General features: G+C 37.1%; 1 protein-coding gene across 1 annotated transcript in view; it reads left to right on the forward strand.

The window, feature by feature from the left end:
• The first annotated feature begins 2,123 nt into the window (after nt 1–2,123).
• LOC112507923 (E3 ubiquitin-protein ligase RFWD3-like) overlaps nt 2,124–12,592 on the forward strand; it is an 18,972-nt gene continuing 8,503 nt past the window's right edge. Inside the window, exons 1-7 of the mRNA XM_025112678.1 lie at nt 2,124–2,648; nt 6,640–6,715; nt 6,822–6,911; nt 7,005–7,049; nt 8,924–9,004; nt 9,537–9,633; nt 9,737–9,795. Of these exons, the coding sequence (XP_024968446.1) occupies nt 2,257–2,648; nt 6,640–6,715; nt 6,822–6,911; nt 7,005–7,049; nt 8,924–9,004; nt 9,537–9,633; nt 9,737–9,795 (840 nt within the window). The 5' untranslated portion in view covers nt 2,124–2,256. The remainder of the gene's footprint in view (nt 2,649–6,639; nt 6,716–6,821; nt 6,912–7,004; nt 7,050–8,923; nt 9,005–9,536; nt 9,634–9,736; nt 9,796–12,592) is intronic.

Below are 12,592 nucleotides of genomic sequence, written 5' to 3' on the forward strand. Positions count from 1 at the left end.
TTCAAACAACTTTAACCGGTTTTGAAGTCCGGTCATCATTGTTCGGATACCAAATCCGGACAATCACTTAGAATTAATGAGGGTAATCCGGACAACTAATCTTGAGATATTTAGACATATCCGGACATCCCTTGGCCGGTTTAAGGGAAATCTGGTTGATACTCAAGCGGTTTAAAGAGAATCCGGTTGCCTCTTGGGCGGTTTAAGGATAAACCCGGACACCCCTTGTCCGATTTAGGGTTGAATCCGGACAATACTTGATCGGTTTAAATGAAATTTGGTCAACACTTATTCGGTTTAAAGTGGTAGTCCGTATGATATATGAAACATAATAAACCAGTTCCAAAAATAATTAAAATTGTTATACCACAATTGATACTCCAAAGCATAAACACTCACCTTTGAATGTTGAAAATGATCGGATTTCTGCCAGCGATTTAAATCTCCAAGTTTGCTCCCAAAACCTTTTCTTTCCTAATACAAGAGTGTGTAAAACTTTTTCTGGTAAACACCATTTACTATTTATAGTAAATAGGAGTCTTGTGGGGCGGTTACATACTGCCGAATCCCCCCAACCCCCCCCCCCCTTTTCTTCTTATTTTTTTTTAATAAAACATAATCCACACGTACACACCTACACACTCAAACTTATATACCAAGATTATCCAGAATAAATTTAAAACTCTTAAAATACTTAAACCAAATATTACAGAAGGGGTCGTGTATAGGAGTTTAATGTGAGTAGTTGGGGAGAGGGGTAGTTGGAAAAAATTAATGCAATTTAATGACTAAGTGTATAGAAGAAGGGTCATCAAACTGAGCGATTCAGCTATGAGTCGACCAAATAAGCCCATACCGAACAATTAGATATGGCTGTGCAAATAAGCCATATAGCTTATATAGCCCATTAAGCCACAACCGAACAACACTAAGGGGATGTTTACTTGCGACTTAATTAGGCTTATAGGTCTATCTGACTTATTCATACAACTCAATTGGGTTGTTTACTTACGACTTATTAGCACATAATGGCTTAATCGCACTGATAGAAATGGTGTGTTGTCCCCATTCAGCCACAAAAATGACACCCCTACCTCTTGTTTAAAGCACAACTTCCTTCCCAGATGAGACACCCTATCGTCGGCCTCCTTCCCAAATGAGACACCCCTCATCGTCGTCTCTTTCTTAGATGAGATACCCCATCGTCGCCTCCTTCCCAGATGAGACACCCCTCATCATCGCCTCCTTTTCAGATGAGACACCCCCACCGTCGCCCTCTTTCCCAGATGAGACACCTTTCACCGTCGCCTCCTTTCAAGCGATCAACAACCATTTTTTCGGTGACCAGTAACCTCCATTCCGGTAATTTGTAGATCGATTTATGTAAAGGTATCGATTTCTTTAAAGTAATCAATTTGTAGATCAATTCCTATCCTGTGACCTCTTTTCCATTAATCTTTTCTACATCGACTTCTTCTTCTATGGGGTGTATCATTGGGAACTACTGGATTTTGGGTGTATCATAAAATTTGGGTGTATCATAAATTTTATAGATCAATTTTGAAAAACTACTGGATTTTTGGTATGTGGGGTTATATCATTGGGATTAAAGAGTTGTTGTAGCTCGATTGTGGTGGATTATTTATTTTTGCTCAAAACACAAAAACCGTTTCAGAAATCGATTATTGTTTTATCGATTTCTTCTTCTTCCTTTGATCATTGTGCTCTTCCCAATTCTTTGCCAGGTCCAGGACAAGCCCCATATGTAATTAATTTATAGTATATTGGTAATTTTTGGAGGATATTTTTTTTATGATTTTTTGTTTTGATTTTCAAATAATTAATACTGAATGGTAAATAATTATTTATGTTATTCAAACTGTTAAAAAGTAAACAACAACAACACCCATTTATTCAGACAAATAAATTTATTCAAACAAACAAATTTATGTGTAAAATACTCATAAAAAATTTGGTAAGGGGCCGTGACTCATAGTATTGACAATAGAGTCACTTCTCTTTGAAATAATCTAATCTCAATCGTGGTTCCGTTTCCCTCCATTTCGGTCTGGAGTGGCTAGTGCCAAAGAAAAATACTTCTAATTTTCCACTAAAAAACCCCTTGTAAACTCAATCCATCTCTTCTTGGTGAATTCTAGAGAGATACTCTGAAGAAATTTAGGAGAGGGAGGGTGTTTGTTTATAAGTTTGATAACTGACATTGATTGTGATTATCTAGCATTGATTAGTGTAACGATGGAGGATCACGGAGTCATTGATATTGATGACCAGGATGAAGAAGAATTCGAATATGAAGAAGAAGAAGAGGAAGGGGAAGAAGAAGAGGAAGAAAGTGAAGACGACGATGATGCTTACCAGGAGGACGAGTTGATTCCGGCGGTGGTGGCGTCGCCTAGGGTTTCAAATCTGGTTTCAAGGTCTGGCAATTCGCAGGAAGCGGTGGTCTTCCATGAGGATTTGGTGGATAACCCCACTGATGTGAAGTCGTGCAAAACGAAATTGGCTAGCCAAGAGAACGGCGGGGATGGTGGCTATGGGGAGGAGGAGTTTGATGGAGGGGAGATTGAGGGTTTATTTTGTCCTATTTGCATGGATGCTTGGACCAGCGGTGGGACACATCAAATCTGGTACGATGAAGTTTACACACTATTCTGTATGATTTTGTAGGATCACGCAATTTCTTGTATAGTTTAATATTTTAATGCTTGTCACGTGAATATATTAGGCATTATAAGTTTGTGGCATGAATGGAAATTGAAATGTACAAGTATGGGTAAATATTTAGTTCTATATAAGAAATATGGCTGCACTCTGTCATTTACGCTTGTTTATAGTATGACTCACTTCCAGATATTTCACTGGGCAATGGAAGCTTTCTTATCAGTACCAAGTAAAAAGCACTTCGGAGTAACTAAATTTTATTGATCTTAAGGATAGAGAGTTCTTGGTGAGCAACAAATTCAAGGTGACCTTTGCTAATTTGGGAACTAATAAAGATATAGAACTTGAATCATATGTACCTAGAGACTGGGATTGAATCAGCTCCTGTTATACTTCAAGGCCCTGAGGTGCCAGTGTTGGATGCTAAATGTGTTCCAACACTAAATTTGTTTGCTGATGCGTGTGCAAGCAAGATAATGGGAAGTGGAACTAGTGATCACGTGGAGAAGCGTGTGATTTTCCAATTGATACTATAATGAGGATATGATGATCAGCTGTCAATTTTTGAATTGCATCAAGATGATATTATGCTAATTTCACGAAACATGAATTGAATTCAATCTAATTGTATACTAACTTCAATTCTTCCGAAACCATTTTGTATGATATTTGTGAATATTAAATGCAAAAGCAACGATTCTGGTTGTATACGAACCAAAATGTACTTATGCTAGTCACAAGAATTATGTCTTGTCTTGTTAGTTATTCATATCACGTCACCGAACACCAATGGAAGACCTTTCTATTCATGTGGTTATGAATGAAGTTTGGATCTGAAAACTCTACACCAGATCAAATAATAAGGAATCTATGATACAATTTGTAAAATCGTGTGATCATACAAGTCTTGCTATACGATGGTGATTTGCCATTACCTTGGCAGCTTACACAAGATTCGAATACGCTAATAAGATCCATAGGAAATATTTTGCTCAAAGGCAACCCAATGCCTACCATTGTCAATCGGTATGCTTGAAGCTTCTTACATGAGTTGACATTCTTTGTGTTTTTTTCGAACCCAATAACGCTACAAGTGGTCTCTATTGTGGAAAGATTATGTTCAAGCAAAGGCTTAGCAAGAAAAAAGTATAACTGTGAAAAAGCGAAGGCTTAGCAAGAAAACCAATTGTTTTATCTAAAAATATGATGTGTAAATAATAGGTAATATTTTATGCTTGGTCTTCTCGAAAACAACTACTCTGTGTCTAGGGATAGAGGTAAGGTCTGCGTGCATCTTGTCCCCTACAGATCTACCTTTGGGTGTGATATTATGGTTCATTTGGTTTGGTTTTTTATTTTATGCTTGGTGGTTGAGGTGCCTTGCTATTTGAAATTGAGGTGACCAAGTAAATTGCGTCTTTTGTTTGGTGTAGGTCGTCGAAGTTGTCCAAGCAATTTTTTTGCTTTGCAATTGGATGGAACTTTATGTTTATCTTTGTTTGGCAAATGATGTTGTCTGTGATGGGGCTTTCAATGGGTCATATTGATCCAATGGATTAATGTAAACCAAGAAACCACAAAAGTAATTTGCTCGGTTGACAAACAATCCAATAGATTGACCCATTTAGGTGGATGAATACTTGGATCAACCAATGTCTATGTGGGCGAGTATCATTTAACTTTGAAAAATAAAATTAAAAAACCTAGCACGAAAAAATAGGAAAAGGTAGTCTTTCACGTGTAAAAGTAAATGTGGCCAAATTAAATCCAAAAGCAAGTCTCTTTCTTTCTTAGATCTTGATTTAAACTTTTTTACTTGAATCATTTGATTTTAGGAATACACCTTTAGGCGAACATTTATTTACCGAATTCAAAACTTAAAAGATTTATTATTCAACTTGACAACTAGGAATTATGATCTTGTCCATTTTCAGTACTACGCCTAAAGACTTACACTTGCACATGTAGAAATGTATTTATATTTACATTGTACAATAATTTTTTATAAGAATGTCATAGGAAAGAAGATTGGAAGTCAATCAACTAAGTTTTATGAATTTAGTAGATTATGGTTTGAACTTTGAAGAAGTCGCATGATTTGGGACTTTAGGGGACCTACCTTATTTTATTTGATTGTCATACTAAACCGTCTCTCTCTCTTTCTCTTGCTTGTGGACAACCACGAAGGATACATGTTAGGATTTGCATAGACAGGTGCCAGTCCATATTGTCCTGTTTCTTGGTTCTTTTAGAAGGGTTGATTGAAAATCATACATGTTTTTATAAGGGATACATTTCTTGGTTCGATTTGACTTTATCTACTTAAGGTAAGATGTATATCATTTTTAAGGTATATTTTGTATGTTTTCGGGAAGACATACAAGGCGGCATGGTCTTTTGCTGGATTTCTCTTCTATGCGATCCATTTCTTAAGTAGATTTGTTATGATCATAGCCATACTTAGCCACACCATGAAATTATGATAGCGGGTGATTGATTTCAGGGTGTTGCGTGAGTCGAAGGTGACGAAGAACCAATTTGGCTTCATGTCGGGAAGGTCGAAGATTGAGGCAATCCACCTCCTCAGACGCCTTAGGGAGAGGTACAAAGAGCATACTAAGGATCTACATATGGTGGTCATATAATTGGAGAAGGCCTATGGTAGCATACCATGAGACGTGATTTGGAGGAGCCTAGAGGAGAGAGGCTCCATGGAGGTATATTAGGGTAATAGAAGATATGGACAGGCACACCGTGGCTTGTGGCAGGACTCCAGTGGGGAACACGAAGTAGTTATTGCTTCGACTCATATTCCCCAAAAAGTGGATCCCGCTCTAATAGCTCCGAATAAATTAAATACGTGCATTAAGATACAAAGGCTTCTTATTCCACAATTTCTGATGGAGATAGGGTTGCCACATGAGTGTTGTGCGGCAAGAAGGTTCTGCTAAAGCTGTGGGACAAATTTTACAAGGTAACCATCAAATCGCTATGTTGTATGGATTGGAATGTTGGCGACTAGGAAGGCCAATGAGAGTAATTGGTAATTTATAGAAATTAAAATGCTCAGATGAACATGTTGCCGAACCATATTGGATAAGATACCGAACAAAGTCTTCCAAGCAGAGTTGAGAATATCAATGTTTTGGAGATGTCGACACCAGTGCGGAGGGTAGAAAGATGACAGTCAAGGGGGTGAGGAGGGCAAAGCCGAGAGGGGACATGACAACCTTAAACATGAAATAAGTAGTTGTTGGACATGACGACCTTAAACATTTTCTAGAACATGACCTCCTATAGGAGTTCATGGAGACACAACATTGGCCAAACGGTATCCAGGTTATTGGTAGAGTCCAGCCTTCTAGGAGATCATGGGTTCAAATCTCATCAAAGGTGAGGAGTGTGTGAATATTTGCAGTATATAAATAAATATACTTTGAAAAGACTAAGCTAGCAGACCGTATGTAGGGACGTAGCTAACGTGGTTGAGAGGAGGAGGAGATTGGAAGGGTACAACTGTACAAGGTGAGTCGGGAGGAGGGCAGGAGAACTTTAAGATAGATAAAAGGACATTTTAGTTTGTCGTATTGTTTCTGTATGTTGTTGTTTTCTGTACTTGTGGAACCTTGTTTAATGTTTCCTAGGTTTTTTCTTCTATCAAAAGCGCTTTGTAGTCTACCTTTATCTCCAAGTTCCTCCATGCTTTTCTTTTTCTTCTACATATTTTACAAACTTTGTGAAACCCTTGCTTCCTCACCAAAATCTTTTTGAAAACACTTTTTTGCATGCTGGGGGTCTTCATGGAAACAACCGCTCTACTCTTTGGGGTAGAGGACACGTCTGCTCACATCTTACCCCCTGATTCTAATTTCGAATGGGATATACCAGGTGTGTGGTATGTGGTTTGGGTGATTTCAAGTCTTTCACTAACTCTTTCTTTTTGGGTAAGGACTGCAGCTGTCTTCCTTGTGGGCATATATATGGCTTGTCATGTATAAAGAAGTGGCTTCGACAACGTCGAAGCTCGGGGAAGGTTTGTCTTTTATCAGCTGTATACACTTTACCAGGCACACAAAGACATGGTTCTTTATCACTTTTCTCATCTCAGCTTAAGTTTTTGCTCTCTGAATTGTCACCAGTGTCCTCAATGCAATAGAATATGTACATTGAAGGATGTTAGAGTGCTCTATGCAGCAAGGCTTTGTGTTGCTGATGCAGAATTACAAAAGGTAATGTAGTGATGGTTACACTCTGGAAAAAATGGAAAAAAATATGATGATTATTATTGCATTCTTGATGAAGTACAACTTTTCTTCTTGCAGCAAGTGCGGTCACTCGAAGCTAAATGTGCTTCTCTTGAGCAGAAGGTGGTAACACTTACCAGAGGATATGTTGACTTTTTGTAGGGATAATGTCTTTCCTATTTAAATGGAATTTACATGAATCATATGTCTTTCTCCTTCCTGCTGTTTCCTATTTTTGTAGGGATAATTGACCTGAATAGCCTACTCATTGAAGTGGTTCACATTCATTTTTTATAACGTTCTATGTCATCATCTTAAGCTTACCTCAAGCTATGCTGTTAATATCGCGATATATCGGATATTGGACCTAGGCAAAATTTCGCTGCATAAATATCGGTCAAAATATCGTCCCCGATATTATCGGCGATATTTTCTGATTTTTTCCGATATTTAGCGATATTTTGATGTATATATCGGACCGATATATCGATTTTTTAGGGTTCAATTATTTGGGCTTTTGTTATTTCATGGGCTTAGTTTTTTGGGCTTTGTAACACATTTTAGGTCTAAAATTAATAGTCTGCCTTCCAACGGTCTTCTTCCTTTCTTTTCATCTTTACGACTTCACACTTCACAGACACCTAGTTCACTTCACGAATCACGACTTCAGACTTCTCATAACTTCAGACTTCTCACGGAGTCACGGTTTGGCTTCTTTTCTCGGTCTCTCTTCTCGGTCTCCTCTGCTTACCAAGTTGCTACAGCCACAGCAGCAACTGGCAGCAACTGTTGGCGTTGAAGATGAAGGGGAAGAAGAGGAAGATTGGGAAGCTAACCTAAACGAAGAAGTGAATGTATTGGATGATGTTGACTCGGATGCCGAACCTTTTGCTTTCGATTAGCTCGTTTTTTAACACTTTAGATGATGTGATGTTTTAATTTTAAAACTATATTTCTAAACTCTAATTAATGCATATTATATATATAATTCTAAGAAATATTATGTTAACCGCTATTTTAGACCGATATATCACCGATATAACCGATATATCGAATATCGGTCCTGACCGATATTTTGTATTCTGACCGATATAACAGCATAGACCTCAAGGTACAACTTGTTTTAAGTAAAAGAATTGCTGATAGGAGTTTTAGGCTATTCTTATCATTTGGCGATCTACCATTTTTGCTTATGAACCATTGGAAGAAAAGAGATAGGTACAGTTGTGAGGATGGTGAGTAGCGAAAAGTATTAGCATACTATTTACTATTTCATTGGCAAATTATCAAGGGCACTAGATACCTTACTGGGTCAAGAATAGGACATTATTAAGCTTCACCAGGTTTCTTTTTTCTTTTGTATATTTTGTAGTTCTACTTCAATTTGTGATTGAATTTTTCGTTGTCCTTTTTTATATATTTTTCAGTTTGGAATATCTATGCATGTATAATTTTAATGTCAATTGATATAATACTTCTATATAGATTTTACTATGTGTGTATGCATTGGTGTAATCAATCTAAAGCTAGCTTGGGACTGCTTGTGTGTGGCCATTAAAAAATACATCATTTTGCCTCTGTCTTATTGTTAGAAGACATGATCTTCATAGATATCTCTCCCTCAGTGACCTATTATCTTTTTTCTTAGATATTCAACCCATGCCAATTCTTCATTAGGTCATCATTCCCTTACTGACCAATTTTCAACCGGATATAGGTAAGATATCTGCTCACAATTAAGCAGCACTAATTAATTAAAGTTGTGGGGGAATGCTTAAGTCCTAGGTGGCTGCTCTAAGCAGGGTTATTTGGAATGCTGGTATTTTTTTGCTTTTGAATGAATGCATAGATTTTATTTTATTGCAATTTTAGTTGCTCGTTTTATCTATTATTGGAGGAGGGCCTCGCTGATAATAATGTCCTTCTTAGGACAGTTTTTGTTACTTTGTTATCATATTCTGAAGCAAATTATCATTTGCATGTTTATTCCCTCGCAGAATTCTGAGTGCTGCAAGAGAGAAGTTAAAGCCCAGGAAAGAGAAGCTGATTTGCATCTTAAAGTGCAGAAGCTAACGGAGGCATGTTTTTTTTTGTTGTTGATTACGTCTATACCTGCATTTTCACTTCAATAGAATATACGGGCGGTAGGCTAAAAATATTTTTGCTATGCATGTACTTGAATAGCTTGTTTGTTATTATATTTTGTTTTGCTATGTCTTGTGGCTTCCTATTGCTCAATATATACTTGCTCGATCACGAAATGCACTTTATTTAGATTAGATCCTTCCCTCCACAATTTCTCATGTGCTATGATTCTTTTTTATACTCATTCTTTCACATTACAATGATGATCCCATCTTAAGGTCCATTTATTAGCTTCATGAGCAATTTGATGTTTTATTCTTTCTCGTGTTTCCTCAAGTATTTTAGTAGCAAAGTTCATTTTGTTTCTGAATCTAATAAATTTTACATTCTTTTTTTATACCTTTTTGTTTGGAAGCTTATTTAAATCAGTCTTTAAAGATTGAACTTGGAGGTTCTTTGTTTGTAGAAGCTGGTCCTTAAGTTGCTTTTATAGATTTCTTATGCATGCTGTTAAAATGTATGCAGAAAACAAAATATTTGGAGAGGTTGCTAGAATACAGACAAAGAGAGTCATCGGCTTCATCCACCAGTAATCAGGGCTATCAAAGAAGAGTGATAAATGGTAACATTTCAATGAATTGCCATTTGATTTCTGTTGATTAAGAGGGTTTAGTGGCCGTTCATGACCTATAATCAAAAGCCATTTGTTTTTACGTGACTCATAGGACACAGCATAGACTCTGGGTCTGGAAGCCAAGCTTGTTCAGGGATATTTACGCTACAGGTTAGTAATTCATGTGTACTTTCAGTTTATTACGATTGATATAAATATAATAATACAAATGAATCTAAGGGGTCGTTTATCTAATGCTAACCGGGTCACTTACCGGTAGATAAGCATGGCAAGGACCGAGAATCTTACCCGGTAAGAGGCATGACAAGGACTCACAATATTACCCGGTAAGTGAAGGTGGTGACTCTTACCCGGTTAGTGTTTATTGGGTAAGATTATTGCGTACTATGCCGTTTTTATGGCTGAATATCTTACCTGGTCAGCTAAGTGAGAGTGGTGACTCTTCTTGGGTCATGCACATTAGCTGATGATTCAATTGCCCAACCATCATCATGAATGAGTAGTTTTAATTAAATAAAGTATGCTCTTAATTTATCTCAGAAGCTACTTTTATTTGCAGTGGACTTATTAGTTGCAATTTTAATTGGCTGAGGTTACATGACGAAAAATGCCTAAAGATCCAGCATAAATGAAAAGGTTCCTTGGCTTGATCAAGAATATATGTCAAACAAACCTAAAATAGAAGTTGACATGGTGTGGATTGAACAATATCTTCTCAAGGATTTAGATCAGCTGACACTCGGTTGATTTTATGAACTTCCTTTCATAAATAAAAAGTTAGTTCCAGGACATAGTTTTGCAACCTGTTCACTTGTTATACAATTTGCCATTCACAGGAATGCAAGGCACTTGGGCAAAGCATCTAATTGATAAATATTATTGATCTGAATTTAGTCCAGATAATATGAGCTGGTGAGTTGACTGTAAAATGGCATTGATGGGTATGTAGTTTTACAACACCCTCTATGCTCTACGAGTTAAGATGTTGGGCCCCAAGACAAGAATGTTCAGTGAAGTGCACAAGTAAAAGTGAAAATGTAGACATAGGTTGATTATTATGATTAGAAATGAGGGTGCCCAGTGACATGTCACCAATTGTATAAATAATGTGGGAATGTACAATTGTTTCTTGGAGTGACCACTTAATCTTCAAAGTATACCCTTGGATGTTCCGAAGGCTTCTATGATCAGGTGGGGCGTGGGGGGGGGGGTATGCACTGAAGTGACTAGGAGTTCTAGGAATATCACAACGAAGCACTAGGACCTTTGTGCATCACACCTCCTTTAGGTGTCAGGCTGAATAATTGATCGAAACATTCAGAACTCTTAATTGATCACTAAGCTGCCATTTAGTAGTCTTAGCTGGTGACCTGGGCTGTTTCCCGCTCAACGATGCAGCATAAGGACAAGTGAGCCAGTTGTTGAAAGCCAGCAAATTCAGTGAAGCCCAAAAGTTAATTGCAACTTGTTATGTATTAAACAGAGAGGAACAAGGTTGAATGATTAAGACAAAATTTTGGCTATTTGAGAGCCAGTCTTTCGGTCTCTCCTTGGAACAGTGGGAAGTTTTTTCTACATGCCTCTTCATCTCTTACTTCCCATTATTGATACTCAACCCTTAACAACTTATCGAAGAAAGTCCCAAAGTTAACCTTATTTAACAATTTACTAACTGCTCAAATATCCCCTTTTGCTGCTGGTCCTCTCCTAGTTAGATTTTCGTTTCTTTCTCCTATTATACTTGTACTGGATTGGTGGGTTTATGGCACAACTCCATCACCTTGTCATGAGCAATCACATTGGTAAATAATAATTAACAAAAAGGTAGACACCACTCTCTGGAGTGCCCACACCTAAAGATGCTCAAATGACCAACTTATTTTGGACCGGTAAGGACCGAGGACAGGTTACAAGAGAAAGCCCGTTTTGATTGTAAAATTTGAACCTGAGTCCAGTTCTTAATCGGTTAAAAAAAGGCTGGATAAAGCCCGGAAACTGGTCCTTGGTTAACTACCGAAAACCGGTCCGGTTAAGGCCTGGTCGAAGCCTGAAAAGCCCAAAAAGCCTGGTCAAGGCCTGAAAAAGCCTGGTTAAAGTTTGGAAAAAACCGGTCAAGGCTGGTTTCTTTTACCCCGATTATTTATGATGTCTAAATTCTAAAAGAATGTCAAACAATAATTTGTTGAATTGTTGTCATCAATAATGAAAATAATGCAAGTAAATTTATAAAATATTTTGTAAATATGTCTCTTTTTTTTTTTTCTTCGTGTGACTCGACTTTAAACCAAACATGCAACACAAATGGAGTTGATGGTTTGTCAGAAGAAATACTAGATGCTTTAGATCTAAACACCGTTCAATTTGATCACTTAAAAAAGGTTTAAAGCAATGAAAAATAGTCAAGAAAACAAAGACAAAAAAATTCAAATTAAATGTATGAAGAATATTCAAGAAGTAAAAAACGAAGACATTAATAAAGTTAATTAGTTTATAACGTCATAATTTAACTAATTCTTATGTCTTATGATAATTAGTTTAGAATTAAATGAAAATTCGAGGTATTTTTTAAAATAACCGTCCACTTCATTCTTTTATATATGTATTCATTATTTTTCTTTGAAAACCCAAAAGGACTGGTTAGGACCGGCGGTCCGGATATGGTCCTATATTTTTGCCAAGGACCAGTTAAGGCCCGACCAGGCCCTAGGCCAGGTCTTTTTTTCCCGCTAAAAAGGACCGGTCTTTTTAGAACCGATTAAGGTGTAACACCCTAGTTTCTTATTAAATAAATCTCAATATTTCAGCCTTAAATACACATATTTATACATAAACAAGTACTCCAGCAGCTGCTACATTTAGAAAGCAAGCTAGTGATGAGTTGTTAAAGCTAGAAGTGTGTTGGCAAGTCTAGTAAGCATGACTAAGCAAGCTAGTGATGAGTTGTTAA

This window comes from Cynara cardunculus (genome assembly GCF_001531365.2).
Source record: "Cynara cardunculus var. scolymus isolate 2C chromosome LG 1, CcrdV1, whole genome shotgun sequence".
NCBI lineage: Eukaryota > Viridiplantae > Streptophyta > Magnoliopsida > Asterales > Asteraceae > Cynara > Cynara cardunculus.